The sequence below is a fragment of the Ovis aries genome, chromosome 1, assembly GCF_016772045.2.
Source record: "Ovis aries strain OAR_USU_Benz2616 breed Rambouillet chromosome 1, ARS-UI_Ramb_v3.0, whole genome shotgun sequence".
Lineage (NCBI taxonomy): Eukaryota > Metazoa > Chordata > Mammalia > Artiodactyla > Bovidae > Ovis > Ovis aries.
In genome coordinates, this window is record NC_056054.1 from 7662637 (window position 1) to 7681972 (window position 19336).

The following is a 19336-nucleotide window of genomic DNA, read 5'->3' on the forward strand; positions in this document are numbered from 1 at the left end:
GAATGCCATGGGCCCCGAGGCCCCAGCAAAGGCCACCAGCCTGCAGGACATGCCCCACCAGCAGCTGCAGAGGGTGAGTCAGGTGTCCTGACTGGTCCTCGCCTCCCTCCACCTCTCATGGCGTCCAGCCCTCGGTCAGCTGTCCTAGGAAGTGGCGTGCGTGTCTGTTGCTGACAGTCCACTGCCTGCAGTCGGGGGACAGGCACAGTGCTCCCAGGCCCCTCGGGGGCCCACGGACACCCGTGCTAGGGCTCCAACGCCCGACCCCGGCGGGCAGCTGCACTGTGGCTGCAGCCAAACGTGGCCAGGCTGCCAAGGGACCTGGCGCTGGCAGCTCTCCCAACTTCTGAAGAGAAGCTGGAAATGGAACTTGGAGCGAAGGCTCCTGAATTTTAAATCAACGAAATTAAAAAATCTTGCACGGGTGGAACAGATGCATCTGCCTGCCCCCTACCTGGCCCCAGCATGATCCCCTACCGTGCGTTAACCTCCTTCTCTCTTGTGTTAACATGACGGGGTGGGCATGGGGGCACCAGCGTGGGGATGGGCCCTCCACCAGCTAGCACGTCAGTCACAGCCCTACTGGTCTTGTGAAACTGTGGAATCTCAACAACACTAAAACCTGGCTTGAAAATAAATGTGCATCCATACCCACCAGCACTTGGAGTTCTTAGCCCTGTGTTCTCGTTGCGCCACTCCACGCCCACCCCGTGCCGCTTCCCGCCCAGGCCGAGCTCTCCCACCTGTCCACCTGGGGCATGTGCTGTTCCCTCCTTGTGAAATGCTTAGTGCTTCTCTGTCTCTATTCACATTGGCCAGCTCCTGTGTGTGCTCCTAGACCAGCTCACAAGCCTTCTCAGGGAGGAGAGAGACCGTCTGTTTCACTCACAGGGCTGCTCATGGTTAGGAAATGCCCAAGGCAAGTGATAGGCTCATTCATTATACGTTCTCTCTACTTTTGGGTATGTCTGAACTCTTCCACAACAAAAAGCTACAGTATTACAACCTTGCTTGTTAATTGGCTATAGCTCAATACAAAATAAAACGTTTAAAGAATAAATAAACAAAACAGATTGTTTAAAAAAAAGAGAGAGGCTATTTTAAAAAGCCTCTTTAAAAAAAAAAAAAAAGAGAGAGAGAGAAAGGCTTATTGTAAAAAGTCCTTCGAAGGAATGAATGAGTCCCTGGGATTCATTCTGGAACCAACCTTGCCCACGTCTTGCGGAGCTGGCTGCAACATCACCGAACAGGGCAAGTAGTCAGGGAACTGTGGGAAGAAACAACAGATCATTTCTTTCAGAGCACGTTATTCCACATGTTTTCCACCACGCGTGCACGCTCAGTCGTGTCCAACTCTTCGTGACCCCGTGGACTGCACCACCGGGCTCTTCTGAAGAAGGGATTCTCCAGGCAAGAATCCTGGAGTGGGTTGCCATTTCCTCCTCCAGGGGACCTTCTTGAGCCTGGGCTTGAACTTGGGTCTCCTGTGTCTCCTGCATTGGCAGGCAGATCCTTCACCACTAGTGCCACCTAGGAAGCCCATATATACATATATATGTGTGTGTGTTATATATTAATGTGTGTATATATAATATATATATACACAGAACATAAACCTTACTATTTTAAGCATACAGTTCAGCAGCATTAAGGACATTCACATTGTCCTGCAATGGTCCCCACCATCCATTTCCAGAACTTTTCCGTCATCCCAAGCAGAAGCTCTGTACCCATTAAACATCAATTCCCCGATTCCCTCCTCCCCCATGCCCTGGAGACCACCCCTCTACTTTCTGTCTCCACGAATTTAACTCCTCCAGATCCCTCATGTAAGTGGAATCACACAGCATTTGTCCTTAGGCGACTGGTTTCTTTCGCCTAGCATCACGTTGTCAAGGTTCTTTCTGGTTGTAGCTTGTGTCAGAATCTCCTGCCGTTTTAAGCCTGAATCGTATAACTTTGGAGGAATATGTAATCTTAAGGCCCATAAACATGCTAGTGAAGAGGGTAGCTACCCCCACAGCAAGTCCAGGGTGGAGTCATCAGAGGCGGGCACTCTGGCCCCAGGGTCCCTCTGTTCCACCAGGGATTTCTCTTCCATGACCCCCCAGGCTGTGCTCAAGGCTACAGACAGGATCTCATTTCACTAAGATCTCCTGGCTCACGGGGAACTCTTGCCTGCTTAGAAACTCCTCAGGGCCAACTGAGGGGCACTTCTTTCTTTTTATAGACTAGCAAGTGAAGGCGTGACACGCACGTATAATTAGGTGGTCGGATGCAGTTTAAATATTTAAACTGTAGGTTGAAACAGTGCCTTCAAAGGCTAGGAGGCTATTTTCAAGGACTTAAAAAAACAGACAATGACAGCCCAGGCAATCTAGAATTTCATCCGTGCTAGAAGGGTGCAATTTGAAGGCCCGTGCTTGTGAAGCCATTACTCTGGCCCCGTTCCTTGGCCACCGGTCACGTCACAAGGCGCTGGGGGTGGAAGGAACCTGTGCAGCGGTGGGGGCGGGGTGCGACGTCACCCACCGTGAGCAGGAAGGGGTAGGTGTTGGCCCCCAGCTTCTTGATCAGGCTTTCCTGCAGCTTCGTGGTGGCGCCCGAGGCCCCCACGGGAGGGAACACTTGGATCTGGGAGAAGTAGAGGTCCCTGCGGAAGCTCAGGCCGATCACGTCGATGTCTTCCTGGCCGTAGCGGAAGGCACACGTCAGAGACACGTACACTGGGAGAGAGACAAGAAGGGTGGGCTTGGCCAGTCGGTCAGCCTGGCGCCCCTGCCTGGGCTGACACCGCCTGCCTACGGGTCTCGGCATTCAACCTTCAGCATCCCGAGGGGATGGGACCTGGGGACCTCACCACCCAGCTGGCCCTTCCCTCCCTCTGGCTTGCGTTAATTACTCCAAAGGGCTGGCTCGGAGGGCGGGGAGGCCCCTCGGAGGGGCCAGGTTTTGTCTCCTGACTCCACTGTTTTCCACAGCCTCCCCACTTTCCCTCTTGATCCACCAGCTCAGGGGCCTCAGGAGGCTTTTCAACAGGGTGAGGTCACTTGGGGTCTGAGGGCGGGAGGTCTGTCTACAGTTGAGAGCGAAGGTGAGAAGCAGAGGGGAAACAGCTCTAGGGAGCAGAACTCAAAGCTCAGGACTGCCTGATCTGGACGTGGCCAGTAGGGGAGTGAGCCGGTGCTCAGGGACCGGGTGGAGAGGTGAGACCGAGGCCCAGATGAAATCCGTCTTTTCACATGGCTCGGAAACTTCATTGAGCTTTCTCCAAACCATCGGCACTTATGAAAATTGTGGTTGCTGCTGCTGCTGCTGCTACGTCGCTTCAGTCGTGTCCGACTCTGTGCGACCCCATAGACGGCAGCCCACCAGGCTCCCCCGTCCCTGGGGCCCCCGGCGGACCAGAGAAATTATATGAGACTACACGTCTTGTGTAGGAAGAGAAGAGGGCGACAGAGGATGAGATGGCTGGATGGCATCAGTGATTCAGTGAACATGAACTTGAGCAAACCCCAGGAGATAGTGAGGGACTATCTGGCATGCTGCAGTCCATGGGGTCTCAGAGTCAGACGTGACTTGGCAACTGAACAACGACATGTGTTTTGAGGATGGACTGTTTACAGCTGTCGTTAATGTGGTAAATAAAACCACATGAGGTGCCCTGTGCTTGAACAGAAAGCACGTCCACCCACGTCCTCAGGAGCCGTGGGCTGAGGATTTTGTCTGTGTCCACCTCAAGGATAAGTTCCCCTCGGCACTAAGCTCAGAAGAGTCACTGATCACTTGCTTATCCTTCAGCCGACATTTGTAGGAACAAGGTGCCCAGAGATGACCTGGATTTATGCCTGCCTCTCCGGGAAATGCTTTCCTGGCCAAGGGCGTGGGCTTTCAGGGCTGGAACTGGGCTCCTCCTGGTGTAAGAGAGGGGCAGGGCACTCCGGAGAGAGCCAGAGACAGCAGAGGAGGGCAGTTGTCAGCCTGTTTCTGCCCTGTCCCCGGGGTGCCGAGGGCCCTACAACTGACATACTCCAGAGCACATCCAGGGGTAGGAGCAATCCTTGCGGGTTGCCGATAGCAACGACTCTAAGAGGCATGCTTTGAATGGAACCAAGTGATAACTCAGATGGGCTCTCATTTAATTTACACAACCGCTATCAGCATCTAATTGCTCGCCACACACTTGACAGCATCCAGAGATCACTGAGCGTGCTGTGCTGCCGCGGTCCACAGCCACCAGCGTGTGCTGTCACTCCTTGCGACCCCATGGACTGCAGCCCCCCAGGCTCCTCTGTCCATGGGGGTTCTCCAGGCAAGGGTACTGGAGTGGGTTGCCACGCCCTCCTCCAGAGGATCTTCCCGACCCAGGGAGGGAACCCAGGTCTGACATCTCCTGCAATGGCAGGCGGGTTCTTCACCACGAGTGCCACCTGGGAAGCCAAGAACCACCCGAGTCAGCTTAAAAAAAACTCTGCCTTCCAGCAGCCTCCATTCCTCACTTTTCAGGTAAACTTAGAAAGGAGCCCTCCTGAGTCTGCCTGGACATGGAACCACAGGATATGGTGGAGAGGGGCGTGAGCATGCAGTCTGCGGAGGGGCAGCCCTGGGCTCCGGGCTCCGTCTGCCGTCCCTTATCCGGTTGGCTCGAGCAAGTGGCTTCCCTGAGTTTCCACCTCCTTCTGGGAGATGTGGACAGCGGGCTCTGCTGTGGACAGAGCCCGTGTCCCGAGGATCGTACGAGGGAGTGTGGGTGAGAGGCCCGAGGCCCTGGCAGTGAGAATGGGTGTGCAAGGGCTTCCCTACCTCTCCCTGCGCGCGCACACACACACACACACATCCCCTTCCGGCAGCGAGCCGAGACCAGACCCCCACTGCCTGGAGGATGGAGGAGCACCCTCACCTCTCTTGCCCTTCACGAGCTCAGGATCCACCAGCACGACTCCATCTAAACCAAGAGAGAGAGAACAGTGAGGGTGGAGGACGTGGAGGAGGCTGGAGGCTTCCTGAAGTGTGTGTGTGTGTGTGTGTGTGTGTGTGCATACCACACGGAATCCATATTCATTACGGGAACCTTAGAAACAGAAGTAAACAAAGGGAAAAAAGTCACCCCGTTTCCACTACCCAGAGACACCCGTTGTTGAGATACTGATCCAGAACAATTTCTCCAGATTAGATGCATTTATGGAAAAGTTTTCACTAAAAAAAAATGAGATCCTACTATACTGTTCAGTTCACGGCTTTCCTCACTCAACTGTATATTGCAAACATCTATTCACACACACACATACACACTCACATAGTATGTATTAATCACTTAAACTGGAACAAATGGCCACACATTTGCTCCAATGAACAGATGTATTATAAATTATTTAATCAACCTTCTCTTGTTAGGGCATTTAGGATGTTTCTGATTTTCCCCACTATAATTAAATCGCAATGAACATCCTTATAGGTAAATCTCTATCCATGGTAGCACTGAATGTGGCTCTTGATAATATAACTGCCAAATGACCTTCTAGAAAGGACATTGCTGAAGGACATGCTCAACTTACTGCCTAAATTGCCAGTCTTTTACACATTAAAAAAAAAAAAAAAAGAAAAAAGGACAATTTGAGCTGAAGTAATTATAGATTCCCAGGAAGCTGCAAAGATAGCACAGAGAGGTCCCCATGTATCCCTTATCCAGTTTCTTCCAATGGTTACCTTAGATAATTGCATACAATCTCAAAACCAGGAAGTCAATATGGATACAGTGTGTGTATAGCTCTAAGTCGTTTTATCAAATGGAGATTTTGTGTTAGCACCACGGCAGTCCGGACACAGAACTGTCCTCTCACCATAATGATCTCCCTCCTGGGCTGAGCCTTTGTAGTCACACCCAACTACCTCCCTCCACCAACCTTAGCCCCCTGAAACCACTGTTCAGTTTTCCTTTTCTATAGTGTTGTCGTCTCTAAGGTGTTTTATAATTGGAATCGTAAAGCATATGGGCTCTTGAGATTGGCTTTCCACTCATCATAGCGCCCTTGACACTTACGAGCTGTAGCATGGGTTGGTATTAAAACTTAACTTGGTATTTAACTTAATTTTAACTTAAAATTAAGTTAAAAATTGACGGTGTATTGCTGCACATGGGATCTTAACTCTCTGAGCAGGGATGGAAACCATGCTGCCTGCGGTGGAACCCCGGAGTTTTAGCCACTGGACCGCCAGGGAAGTCCCTGGAGTTCGCTCTTTTCCACTGTCGAGCGGTATCCCAAGACACGGACGCGCCCCAGCGTGTTTAACCTCGTTCCCCTATTGAGAGACATTTGGGCTCTTTCTAGTTTGGAGCCGTGACAAATAAAGCTGCTGTGAACAATCACATACAAGTTTTTGTGTGAACATAATCTTTCATTTCTCTGAGATAAATGTGCAGGAATGCAAATTGCTGGGTCATATAATAAGTATATGTTTAGCTTTTAAAGTAGCTGCCAACCTGTTTTCCAGAGTGACTGTCCCATTTTACGTCCCCACCAGCAATGCCTGAGTGATCCAGTGTCTCCACATTCTCGCCAGCATTTGGCATTGTCACTGTTTCCGATTTTAGCCATTCTGACAGGCGTATAATGATATTTCATTGTGGTTTTAATTTGTATTTCTCTAACGACTAATGCTGTTGAACATGTTTCTTTTTCTGTTGAACATGTTTCTTTTTCTGTTGTTGTTGAATATTTTTCTGTGTGCTCAGTGCCACTCATATTTTCTTCAATGAAATGTCTTTTCCTTTTGTTTGTCTATTTCCTAAATGGATCTTGTTTTCTCTTTAAACTGGTGAGTTTTGAGCTTTCTTTGTATACTCCAGAGATGCATCCTTTGTCTCTCTCACACTCTTTAAAATTGTCCCCAATCAGCCAGTGGCACCTGGATGATGTTTTAATTTACATTTCTTTGATTAGATTATTAACAAAGTCAGATTTTTTTAAAAAACACAAAACTAGTAGGTGTCTGGTGACTTAAAGGAAAACCAGCATTAAAATCTCACCCCAGACCTTCCCTGGTGGTTCAGTGGATGAGAATCTGCCTGCCAGTGCAGGGGACCCTGATTCAGTCCCCGGTCTGGCAAGGTTCCCGCACTCCAGGGAGCAGCCGAAGGCTGTGTGCCACAGCTACTGAGCCCGAGGGCTGCAGCTACCAAGGCCAGCGTGCCTGGAGCCCGCGCTCCACAACCAGAGAAGGACCGAGATGAGAAGCAGCTAGAGGGGAGTCCTGCTCGCAGCAACTAGAGAAAGCCTGTGCAAAGCAACAAAGACCCAGGGCAGGCAAGATAAAGAAATCAATAGATTAAAAAGGATCTCACCCCAAACTCGACTTACCCACAGGCTCTACTCGTTCAACGTGGTCTATGTAGTCTCTCTTCCCCAGGTAGATGGTCACCTGTGAGAACAGAGATGGGTTCTCAATGGTCAAAATACCCGAAGGCATTCACGTTAAAAATCAGCAACAACCAAAGAAGGAAAAACAGCAACAACGGAAACGTTTGCTCTCATTTGGAGAAGAGGAGGCGCCTGGCGCTGCTGCTCGGCCTCCCTGTCCTCGGCCTCCCTGTCCTCCTCTCGCCCTGCTTGGCTGTAGGCAAGGCTGTAGGCAGAGATGATGGACTGCGGGAAAGGTGTGGTCTTTTCTCAGCCTCCGAAACGGCTCCAAGGAATTCTTCCCATCTCTTTGGGAAGACCCTGTTCTCCCCGCCTTTTCCCACCGAGCTCAGGTCTGTCAACCAGGCAAACTTGGTGGATTCCTGGCTGATACTTTAGTGGAAAGTAATGCTTAGGTGCATGAGGCTCCTGTCAGCTGTTTGCATGTTGAACCTTTCATTTCTCGCTGTGATCGAAAGGTTTCTCCTCCTTGTTAGAAGAATTTCTGGACTTAGCAAGAGGCAGATGTTCTGGCATCCCTGAAATCCTATCGGGTGAGCATCTATACAGATACACCTGAAGAAGTGGGGAAGGCATCCTGGCTGGGGAGGGATAACCATCTCCCAGCCCTCGTCCTGTCTGTTTCAACGCCCCTGGCAGCAAAGGTCCCTTTACCACCCCCGTTTGTGGGAGAGCATCGGTTGGATTCACCGCCACTCATCGCCTTAAGCCGTGGCACTGTGGCCACGGTGGTAAGAATTCTCTCACGCATCTTTCAGCCACCACCGTGTCTAGTGCAGTGTCTGGCATAGGCAGGAATTTAATCAACATTTGCTAAGTGCATCAGTGAGTGAATGCATGGATCCTGGCTCGCTCCCTCTTCCCCAAGCCTCTGAAATTCGTATGTCTCTTTCCGTGGACACTCAAAATAATTTCTGTTGGCATTAAATCATCTCCTATATCTGCTCCCTTGTAGCAGTTATCCAGGAGTGTATCTCTGTGGTTTCCAGGTTATTTGTGTGATTGATGTTGAAGCACCTGACCAAGTGCTGGGGGTGGGTTATGGTGAAAGGATGCTTTCTGGGTAAAAAAAACCCTCAGCGTGTAAAAAGTCCAGAGCCAAGAAAATGCTTCTGGAACTGCCTATGGTTTCACCTGCAGGTGCGTAGCCACCAAATGGGGATGCAAACAGCCAGAAAGAGTCTTACAGGACCAGACTCTAAAGATTCCAGGAGGATGTGGAAGCATCTGAAACAGGATGAAAGGCCTGCAATTAAGGGGTATGTGGTGCCCTTGTCCTGTACCAGGCGCCAAGCTAAGTACATGGGGCACATTATTTCATTTAATCCTCATGACTACCTTATGAGCTAGGGATTAAGCCCGTTTTATGGAGGAGAACACTGAGGCTCTGGTTGCATTGGCAGCAAAGTGGAGAAGGGGTTGGCGAGAGGAAAGCCAGGTAGGCAGCTGAAAGTGGTCGGGAGGAGGGCGAACTGAGGAATGAGCAGGAAGGGAGAAGATAGGGGGACAGAGAATGTCTTCCTCTTTTTCAAGCTTTGGCTGTGAAAGAAGGAGAGCTAGAGAGGAGACAGGGTCAAGGGACATTTGCTGTTCTTTTTCTTGTGTTTAAGATGCATGAAGTCGGTCCTTGTTGTTATGCTTAAGCTGGTACTGGTAGAGAAAGAGAGATATCCCCAGAGGGAGGAGGCTTTGGGACAGGACTCAGAGGAGGTGGTGGGCCACGACCCAGGCTGTAAGTAGCATGAACCTCAATGGAAACAACAGCGCGTTCAGTTCAGTTCAGTTCGCTTGCTGCAACTGCAAGCGATGGGAAGAGACAGGAGCAGGTGGGGAAAGTGGGGTGGATGAGGCAAGGCTCCAGCCCGTCTGCTGCCTACCCATCTGACAGCCACACGCACCATCTTCCTGGATAACAGTCACCAATCATCGCATCCAGGGCCCACCATCCCCAAGCGGTTGTGTTAAGAAGGCCACCCCAGAGGATCGTTCTTTTTTCCCCCTAGTTTTACTGAGATATAATTGACATATTGTTTAAGTTTAAGGTGTACAATATAATGATGTATGTGTAAATCACAAAGCTATAGCCACAAAGCTATAAGCCGAAACTGAAACTCCAATACTTTGGCCACCTGATGCGAAGAGCTGACTCATTTGAAAAGACCCTGATGCTGGGAAAGATTGAAGGCAAGAGGAGAAGGGGACGACAGAGGATGAGATGGTTGGATGGCATCACCGACTCAATGGACATGGGTCTGAGCAAGCTCCGGGAGTTGGTGATGGACAGGGAGCCCTGGTGTGCTGCAGTCCATGGGGTCGCAAAGAGTCGGACACGATTGAGTGACTGAACTGAACTGAACTGAATAGCCGCAATAAATTTAGTTACCATTCATCATGAAGGATGACTCTTGAATGGCCTGCTCCTATTCTTTTGGCTCAGGATGGGCTGAAGGTGGGCATGTAATCAGTTTTGACCAATGAGGTAAAGACGAGTCTGCTGGAGAAATACCTCCTCACCCTTAAGAGACCTCAGGAATCAACAGCTTTTTCCTTCTGGAAGGAAGTGAAGGTGAGTCCCCTGAAGCTGGGGCAGCCGTCTTGCCACCAGCCGGAGGGTGAAGGTGGCAGAAGACAGAGGAGTGGCGAGATTTGGAGAGAAACTGGCCCAGGGCCCTGGCACAACACGCCCGAGGCCAGACAAAGACTTGCAGTGGGAATGACCCTAATACGGACAGAGTCGTGGATGAATTATACTTTCCTCCTAAATACAAGAATTCTAAGTTTTCCAGGTCAATGGAGGTCTAGCTAGGTGGGAGTAAGGAAAAAGTGAGAAAGTGGTAATGCCCAGCAGGAGCGGTTTCTCTCTTCTTTTGCCGGAAGTCAAGATAAAGTTCACTGGAGAGACACAAGTTGGAAGAGAGCTGGGAGGGTGAAAGACTGCGGGGTACCTGACTTGTCACCCTGAAGAATCAGAGGACTGGATGGAAGTATGGAGATCTTCAGGGAGGAGAGGGGAAGAGGAGAGGGTCTGTGCAGAGCCCGTGAGGCATGAGAAGCTTCAGAGAGTTTCTTTCAGGCCCAGTGTAGGCTTCAGGAGTCAACCAGAAGAATGACCTAGGTCCACATCCTCCACTATTTATCTACTGGTGGCCACCAACACTTGAAATATGGCCACACCAAACCGCCATGTGCTGTGAATGAAGAATGCACACCAGGTCTCAACAACAGAAAACAAATTTAGCACATGTCATCAATCTTCATTGGAAGGACTGATGCTGAAGCTGAAGCTCCAGTACTTCAGCCACCTGATGCCAAGAGCCGACTCATTGGGAAAGACCCTGATGCTGGGAAAGATTGAATGCAAAAGGAAAAGGGGGTGACAGAGGATGAGATGGTTGGATGGCATCACTGACTCAATGGACATGGGACTGAGCAAACTCTGGGAGGTAGTGGAGGACAGGGAAGCCTGGCATGCTGCAGTCCATGGGGCTGCAAAGAGTCAGACCTGGCTTGGTGACTGAACAAACAACAAACAAGTGTTAGCAATGCTTCTTATACCATTTACATGTTGAGATGATAGTTTTGTTGTTATATTGGGTTAAATAAAATGTAGCATTAAAATGAATTCCCTGTTTCTTCTTACCATTTTAACATGGCTAATAGAAAATTTTAAAATTAGAAGTGCAGCTTGCAATGGGTGGCACAGAACTAGACTGTCAGCCCCTGAGAAGCCATCAAGCCGTGCAAGGAGACACCATCCACAGAGGCTGTGGGGCGGGCCCTTGACTGGGTCTCCCCATCCACAGAGGCTGTGGGGCGGGCCCTTGATTGCATCTCCCAGGCCAGGAAGTTCACAGGCACGTCTAGCCCACCTACTGTCCCCCTGATGGAGCCAATAGTGGCATCACCTCTGCCGGGTATGCAGGGTGCCAGGGTATCGGCCGCGCAGCCACAGTGAGCACTGTGGAGCCTCGGGAGATGCGCCCTCATCCAGCGGTCCTGGGAGCCCTGAGCTTGGCGCCTGGGGTGGGTGCCAGATGGTAGAGAATTGCATGACCCAGCATCAGCGCTCTCCCCAGGCAGGTAGGCAAGACGATGGAAAAAGGCCCAAGTAAATTATAGGCGTTACCAAAGCAACGTCTGAAATGTAAGTCAGGGGTTCAAGGCTAGAAAAAGAAGTAAAATTGGAGGAGAGGGATTGGGCACCGAGAGATCAGGAGAAAATGAAAGGTCCTGGGGCTGAAGTCTTGTTGAGATTGAAGAGAAGTACTATTTCGGCAAGTCATCCCTTTATATCTCATCTATCATCCCAGCAGACAGGGATGGATGACACTCATATCGCTTCCACTGACCTCACAGGGTTTTGATATTGATCCCATCTATTCGAAAAGCTCCTTAAAAAAATTCATCACTCAAGCCCCTCACATCTGCCCCACTCACCGATTTATCACGGGAGATCTTCTTGTAGATAACGTGGTTTGGTGCGGGCTTATTGGTCTGCATGTTGGCTGCTGTGTTAACGGTCCCTGGCGGTTTCTTCCACATTAGGGTGTACGTCAGGTGTTACAGGGCTGTGGAAAGGTAAAGCCATCCTAAATATAACATCTAGAACATTCTCGGAATTATACCTACTCATGAGATACTGTGTATCCATTAGGCATTTCCTTCTACCTCGATATCCACGTTTGACTTGAAAAGGCCTTTGTCTGGTTTGTATTTCACTACAGTGAGCTGCCTTTTTTTTTTTTTTTTAAGGTATTTATTTTTTCCTGATAAGCGTCAAACACTTCTTAGTAAGCCTCACCAGCAAACCTCACTTCTTAGTAAACCTCACTTCAGACAGATTCCCACGAGAAGGTTTTACTTTGAGACTAAGCCTTGCTATCGTCACAGTAAGCCAGATTGATTTTAAAATTCTATCTTGATGATATATCATGGCAATTAAGGTAGAAAAAGTTCCTGCAAACCACAACCTAACCACTTCATGAATATCATTTGAAAAATCCGTTAAATCCCCTAAAAGTCCTGCTCAGCAATTCACACTAAGCAGAGTTCTCTCTCACTATCCCCAGCTCTACCCACAACAAAGAGGCTGTCTGAAATTCAAAATGCCTTCTGAGTTTCCCTAACAAGTAATGTCCATGGAAAGTAACTGGGTCAGACTGACTGCACGAAGATGCCAGTCTCCCCGGTCCTGGCTCTTTCCTGGCCTGCCCCGAGGTTCTGAGAAGGCTTTGCTGGAGGATGGTCACGTACCTTGTGCGACCAGCCGGGAGGGCCCAGGAGGTGGGGAGAAGGTGTGTGTGCCCTCCGGGGTGAGCAGACGGCCAACCCCTGTTCTGTCTACCCAGACAACTCCACACGGGCCCTGGCTGACCGCTCAGGGGGATTTGTAGGGAACTGGGAGAGTGTGCCCCACACCCACATCTCAGTGCCTAGAAGCCAAATCCCATTGAAGGAGCAGAGTGGTAACTGGATTAGTGCTGAGGCGGACGAAATGGTAGCTTCAGCAGTTCTCAGCATTAGGCAAGGGCCTCTCGGTCTCCCTCCAGAGGGGCTCACGGTGGGCTCACAGGAGCCAACTGGCTTGAGCGGGGAAGGGAGGCGGGGGGGGGGGGGGGGGGGAGGGATGACAGCTAGTAGACTAAAGCTACTTTCTATCTTAACCCACTTTGGGTTCTGGAAATAGACTGATTATCCCTTCCTCCTGCTATCACCAGGAGAAGGGATTTTCCAGAGCTCAACCAACTTGATTAAACTCAGCAGGCAGCTAATGCAACCTTGGGGGTGGGGATAGAGACAAAAAGGTCAAGGAGAAATGTCAACCTCAAGATGAATCCTGGTGTTACGCAAGCCAAACGGGTGCTGCCCTTCTCCTCTTCCCCGTGTCCTATCCATTAGGTCATGAGTCCTGTCAGTTTTGCCCCTGGCGTCCTCTGAATCCTTCTAGTCCTCCAGCCTCCGCAGGGTCCACACCAGCCCCTTGGCTTTCCCAGACTAGAGTGTCTCCTGCTGTCTAAGTACATCCTTCCAAGCCCTGAGTAGCCACCCTCCAGCTTAGCATCTCACCTTGCTCTCAGCTACAGGCACAGAACCTTATTTTTGAAAAAATTATTTATTTGGCTGCACTGGGTCTTAGTTGCGAGATCTTCAGCCTTAGTTGCAGCACATGGGATCTAGTTCCCTGACCAGGGATCAAACCTGGGCCCCTGCATTGGGAGGTGGAGTCTTAGCCACTGGACCCCCACGGGAGTCCTAGGCACAGAACTTTAAAGTCACGCACTCCAGCCTCTGCCCACCCTTCCCCATCTCCCTGCAATGCACACCCATCATTGCTTCTGTCTGGAACCACCCTCTTCTCCCACACTCCTTGATTCTTTCCACCCTTCAGACTCTGGCTCAAGAGTCACTTCCTCAGGGGAGACGTCCCCCACCTCCAGACTAGGTTGGAGGCTCTTCTGCATCTGATGCTTGTCTGCAAGATAATTTCATGGTCTCTCATCTCAGTCAAGGCTGTGGTTTTTCCAGTGGTCATGTATGGATGTGAATTGGACTGTGAAGAAGGCTGAGCGCTGAAGAATTGATGCTTTTGAACTGTGATGTTGGAGAAGACTCTTGAGAGACCCTTGGACTGCAAGGAGATCCAACCAGTCCATTCTAAAGGAGATCAGCCCTGGGTGTTCTTTGGAAGGAATGATGCTAAAGCTGAAGCTCCAGTACTTTGGCCACCTCATGCGAAGAGTTGACTCATTGGAAAAGACCCTGATGCTGGGAGGGATTAGGGGCAGGAAAAAGAGGGGACGACAGAGGATGAGATGGCTGCATGGCATCACTGACTCGATGGATGCGAGTCTGAGTGTACTCCGGGAGTTGGTGATGGACAGGGAAGCCTGGCGTGCTGTGATTCATGGGGTCGCAAAGAGTCGGACACGACTGAGCGACTGAACTGAACTGATCTCATATTTGACTCTAGGCTCCACGAGGTCAGGGACCCCACGCTGTTTTGTTTATCTTGTTTATATTCCAGTGTCTGGAATAGAATATTCAGGGAATGAATGCAGGGGATAGTGTGGTCACTAACATGCATGTGTTTTGGACTTGAGCTGGTGTCTCGAAATGAAGCCAGTCTAAGCAGAAAGCCAGTTCTGATGTTTGGGGTGTTAGTATCTACTGAGATACCCCAGTGGCTTCCCGCCTAACCCCTGCATGATCTGGGTCCCCTTTCCATGACTTGCTCACTTTGCTCCAGTCAGCTGGCCTCTTTGCTTTTCTCCAAACCTGCCTCAGGGCCTTTGTACCTACTGTTTCTTCTTCTGGAACACTTTTCCCACAGTCACTCGGCTCGTTCCTTTTACTCCTTTAGGTCTTGACGTCGCTGTCACCCTGTCCATCTGTATCCTGGTGTACCACCCCATCCAACACTTCTGTCCTCCTCCTCAGCATTCCGTTCCTCTGTAGCACCTGCCACCATCTAACATAGAGGACAACTGATTCATTTGTTTATCGTCTGTCCCCCCTCCAACCACTGTTAGATTGTAGGTTCCAGGACTGAAGAGATTCTTGACTATTTAGTTCCTCTCCCATCTGCAGTGTCTAGAATAGGGGCCTCAATAAGCTTGGAGAAAATCAATGAGTCACTGGATTGCAACAGTATGCTGGCTGGCAACAGCTGAAGTTGGAAAAAAATTTCATTTCTATGAGAATAAAATTTTTAAAATATATCTAGATCTATAAACAGATCTAGTTCCTTAACCAGGGCTCAAACCAGGATTGCCTGGGAGCAGGGAGTCTTAACCCTTGGACCACCAGGGAAGTCCCAACTTTTAAAAACTTTAATGGAGGAATGTCAGCTAAGAAATGTAAAGAGAGTGATAGAATTAGAAAAACACCACTTGACAAACTCTGACTGTATTAATTGTGCCTTTTTATTTTCTATAATTTTGATGCTTTGACATCTGAGGCTTTGCTGACCCTGAAGAGACTGCCATCCCAGGCTAGTTTTTTCCCAGAGTGACTGTTTTTCACATCTGTATCAGCCCACCCAGGATGTGAACACACCAAAGGCCTCCTTTCCTGCTTTGCTGGGGGGTCTCACACTCTGAACCATTACTGCCTTGCCCCCGTGACTCATCCTGGGGCCAGGTGTCAGACAACTAGAGACAGCCCCTGCACCCCAGAGCCCGCCTTAAGTCCGCTTATCTTGTCTCGCCAGTTCTTTCTCAAGGAAACCACAAAAAACCTCTTGCCCATGTTTTCTCCTTGATCCTTCTACCGCCCAACTGGCCCCTGGTGCTTCCATGGGCGGCCTGCCCCACTTTGAGGAACTGTAAGTAATAACCTATCTTTTCAATAACAATGTCTTCTGAGCCACTGATCTCACCAGAGCTGAATAACAGTAAAACTTAACATTGTAAAACACTGATGACATTATTGACTCAGATGAGGATTCTTTACTGGTGTCAAAACCAATATGTGAAGAGTTGAAGGGGAAATGTCTGTTCTTATGACACCAAAGTGATGCCATATGGATCAAGACTTCAAGGTGCAAGCCTTTTGCAACCACATAACAGGGGGACCAGGCGTGGTCTGAAGTCAATCTTAGCATCTCCAAAGTGTCAACCACTGTGATGTATGATCTTAAGACAGCTGGAATCCATCAAGCCTTTAGACATCACTTCTCATTTGTAGGACATACAAAGAATAGCTAGATGAGACCACAAGAAAGCTACCAGATGAATGTAGAAAGTGGCTGGTATCTTTTATAAGTCAATGTCCTAGAAAAGAGATGCATTGGATTAAAAGACAGTTAAGGGACTCAACATCCAGATGTACTGTGTGGTCCCCACTGAATAAACAGGATGTAGAGACATTTTGGGCCCACTGGGAAAATCTGAATATAATCTAATAACGTGTCAGTAATATGTTCGTTAGGGCTTCTCTAATGGCTCAGATGGTAAAGAATCTGAATCCCTGGGTTGGGAAGAGCCCCTGGAATATGTTTGTTATTTGACCTCAGACAGGTAGCATGGAAATTACTGGGCGAGGAAGGTAGAGACCGTGACTGAGCAAAGGTCACAGGTGTGTGTAGTATGATGGCATTTTGCAAACACACAAGTCTACGTGTGGATAGATATGGACACGTGTGTTTCCATACCCATTATATGCAGTCTCTGGGATAGGAACCAAGGAGCTGACATTGGTGGTCTGTGTGAAGGGAATGCTAGGCTTTGTTTTTAAGAAATCTCTTTTCCCTAAAAAAACAAAAAAGAAAGAAAGAAAGAAGGGAATTTCCTGCTGGTCCAGTAGTTAAGACTCCGAGCTCTCACTGCCAGGGGCCCAGGATCAATCCCTGTTGGGAAACTAAGATCCCACAAGCTGTGAGGTGTAGTTTTTTTGAAAAAAAGAAGAGGAAGAAACATGACTGGGGCCCTTCTAGTGCCTCCATCAAATGGGCCGCCCTGAGCCGTGGGTGCCCCCCGGGACGCCCATTCTCCTGTGGCTGTGTTAGCCCCAGGTCCCCAGGGTGGAGGTCTCAGCACTGGCCGGCCAGCCCTGGGACAGGTAGGAGAATCTGGGGCGCACTGCACGCCAGACCTCGCTCTTTCTGGAAATCGGAGTCTCTGGTAGTCGCTCCCAGCTCCTGGTCTGCAATGCATTTTTCTCCGCTTGGTGAAGAGTCGAGGAAAACAAGGACACTGTTGCCAGTTTCTTCACAGACCCAAATGCTTTCAGTATAAAGGGTGGTTCTTTATTCTAAGGTTACGGAGTTCTAAATTTTTCTTTTTTCTTCCATATAAATTCCTTCTTCTTCCTCCTAATCTTTAGATACATGCTTTACATGCAACCAAATCTACCCATCTTCAGGGCAGTTTGATGAAGACACAACATTTCCGTTGCCCCTGAAGGTTCCCTGGCATACGTTTCAGTTGACTCCCCATCCCAGGTGACCACTGATTTGCCTTCAGTCATTTGTTTTGCATTTTCTAGAATTGATTATGAATTTAAACAGTGAAAAGCCGGAATAGTATAATAATAAACACCCCCATAGTCAACACGGAGATTCAACATTTCACTGCATGTGCTCATCTCTCTATTGCTTTTTTCCTTTTGAACCATTTGAAAGTAGCAGACACACACTTTACCCATAAATATTTCAGAATGTAGCTGCTAAGCATAGGGGACAAAGTGTTCTTCCTTTTATAAAATAGAGATGAGCGTAGATGGCAGTTTAGGGAAAAAGAAAATCCTTGACCAAAATGAAAAGTTTTCCAACTCTTGCTACAGTTCTTCTGGAAATTTACTGGTCTACTAATTCTCAGAGTCTAGGAACCACTCCCTGGCTATGCATTATTTGTTTCTTGCATCAGATCCAGTGAGAAGCAGCTACAAGCCCCGCGTTTCATTTCCCAACACCAAACGCAGTGCCAGCCCGAGGGGGTGGAGGGTGGGATGCACAGCTAAGCAGCTTAGAGGCTTTGGGGCTAGGTGATCATCTTAGGTGGTTATTAGGGCACATGCATGAGGGACACTGGTCCAGCCTGCTAACCCATCAGCTGCAAAATGAAAGCCTGTGTCCTCACTGCCTTAGTTTTACGGAAGCAGAGAGCACTGGACAAGTCTGAGGTTACTGTTATTTATGAAGAGTGCCAGGGAACCAGAACTACCTCAATTCCAACATGTACCTCTTAGTCAACTGGCCATAAGAATGGAGGGCTGTTGTCATGGGTTGGGCTGGCTAATGTCTGAAATCCCAAGTGGAACCCCATGGGCAGAGATCCTTGAAAAACATCTAGTCTACATACCATCCCTTGTGTCGAGCTCCTCTACAATATCCATAGGAAGCTGTTGGATGCTTCCAGGGACGGGGGAATCACTACCACTTTTCTTTGAAACAACAGGAAGTGTGAGGAAATTTTCTCTAAGGATGGAAATCAGCCTCCCTTCTACCTCTCTGCATGGGTCTAAGTTAATCCAATCTCTTCCACGTCAGTCTTTCCTGATTAGAATGTTTGTTGTTGTTAGAATATAGGTGCTCAATCCTCATGGGCACTGAAACTCTCTCACCACTGGGGTCCTCCCCCAAGACAGATGTCAAATATCCCTCCTGAGGCATCACGCTGACAAGGGTGCCTAACACTCCAGGTTTCTGTGTGCGGGAAGCAAGTTGTACAAACAGCCCCAGACTAGAGTCCTGGATGGTCATGGCTCAGTGATGAGTCCACTCCGATCCTGAGAAACTAGATCTGTCTCACTGTATTCTCTGCTCCATCTGCAGAAGGACTCAAGGAAAGGCATCAAACGTACAGGGAAAACCTTGCAAAGCTCCTGATCCACTTTCCTTCACCCTGAGGCGAGCACTTCTTCCTTTCTGGTCCTGCCATGTGGATCCTGACGCTGGAGTGGGCTTCAATGCTAACGAGCTTGGAGTTGACACCATTGAGGTGCTTCCTCCTGAAATTGAGCTGAAGCTGAAGTTCCAATATTCTGGCCACCTGATATGCAAAGAGCTGGCTCACTGGAAAAGATAGAGGGCAATAGGAGATGGGGGCGGCAGAGGATGAGATGGTTGGATGACATCACTGACTCAATGGATATGAATTTGAGCAAACTCTGGGAGATGGCAAAGGACAGGGAAGCCTGGCGTGCTGCAGTCCATGGGGTTGCAAAGAATCGGACACAACTTACAATTGAATAACAACACCACCACACTGAGATGCGTACTCCTGTAGCTGAGCAAAACTAGGCAGAGCCTTCTGGAGAAGTCTGTTACAGTGTGTCACCCTAGACTCCTGTGTTGTAGCCTGTTTACCCCTCCGTGTGATGGTATTCAGAGATGGGGCCATTGAGCGAGATCATCAGCGTGGTCCTGATCTGACAGGATCATGGCTCTCCTTGCACATACAGTCCCGTGAACACACAGC

General features: G+C 49.3%; 1 protein-coding gene across 7 annotated transcripts in view; it reads right to left on the reverse strand.

The window, feature by feature from the left end:
* SAG (S-antigen visual arrestin) overlaps positions 1-12889 on the reverse strand; it is a 31032-nt gene extending 18143 nt beyond the window's left edge. For 3 of the 7 annotated variants that reach the window (XM_060399228.1, XM_060399231.1, XM_060399232.1), the window contains exons 1-6: positions 12672-12889; positions 11856-11986; positions 7359-7419; positions 4901-4945; positions 2533-2726; positions 1208-1267 (exon numbers count right to left, since the gene is read on the reverse strand). In XM_060399228.1, coding sequence (XP_060255211.1) covers positions 1208-1267; positions 2533-2726; positions 4901-4945; positions 7359-7419; positions 11856-11960 — 465 coding nt within the window. In that variant the 5' untranslated portion in view covers positions 11961-11986; positions 12672-12889. Of the gene's footprint in view, positions 1-1207; positions 1268-2532; positions 2727-4900; positions 4946-7358; positions 7420-11855 lie in introns of all 7 variants that reach the window. The other 4 variants (XM_060399229.1, XM_027967465.3, XM_060399230.1 and 1 more) reach the window with 2 other exon arrangements.
* Between the last annotated feature and the right edge of the window lie 6447 nt (positions 12890-19336).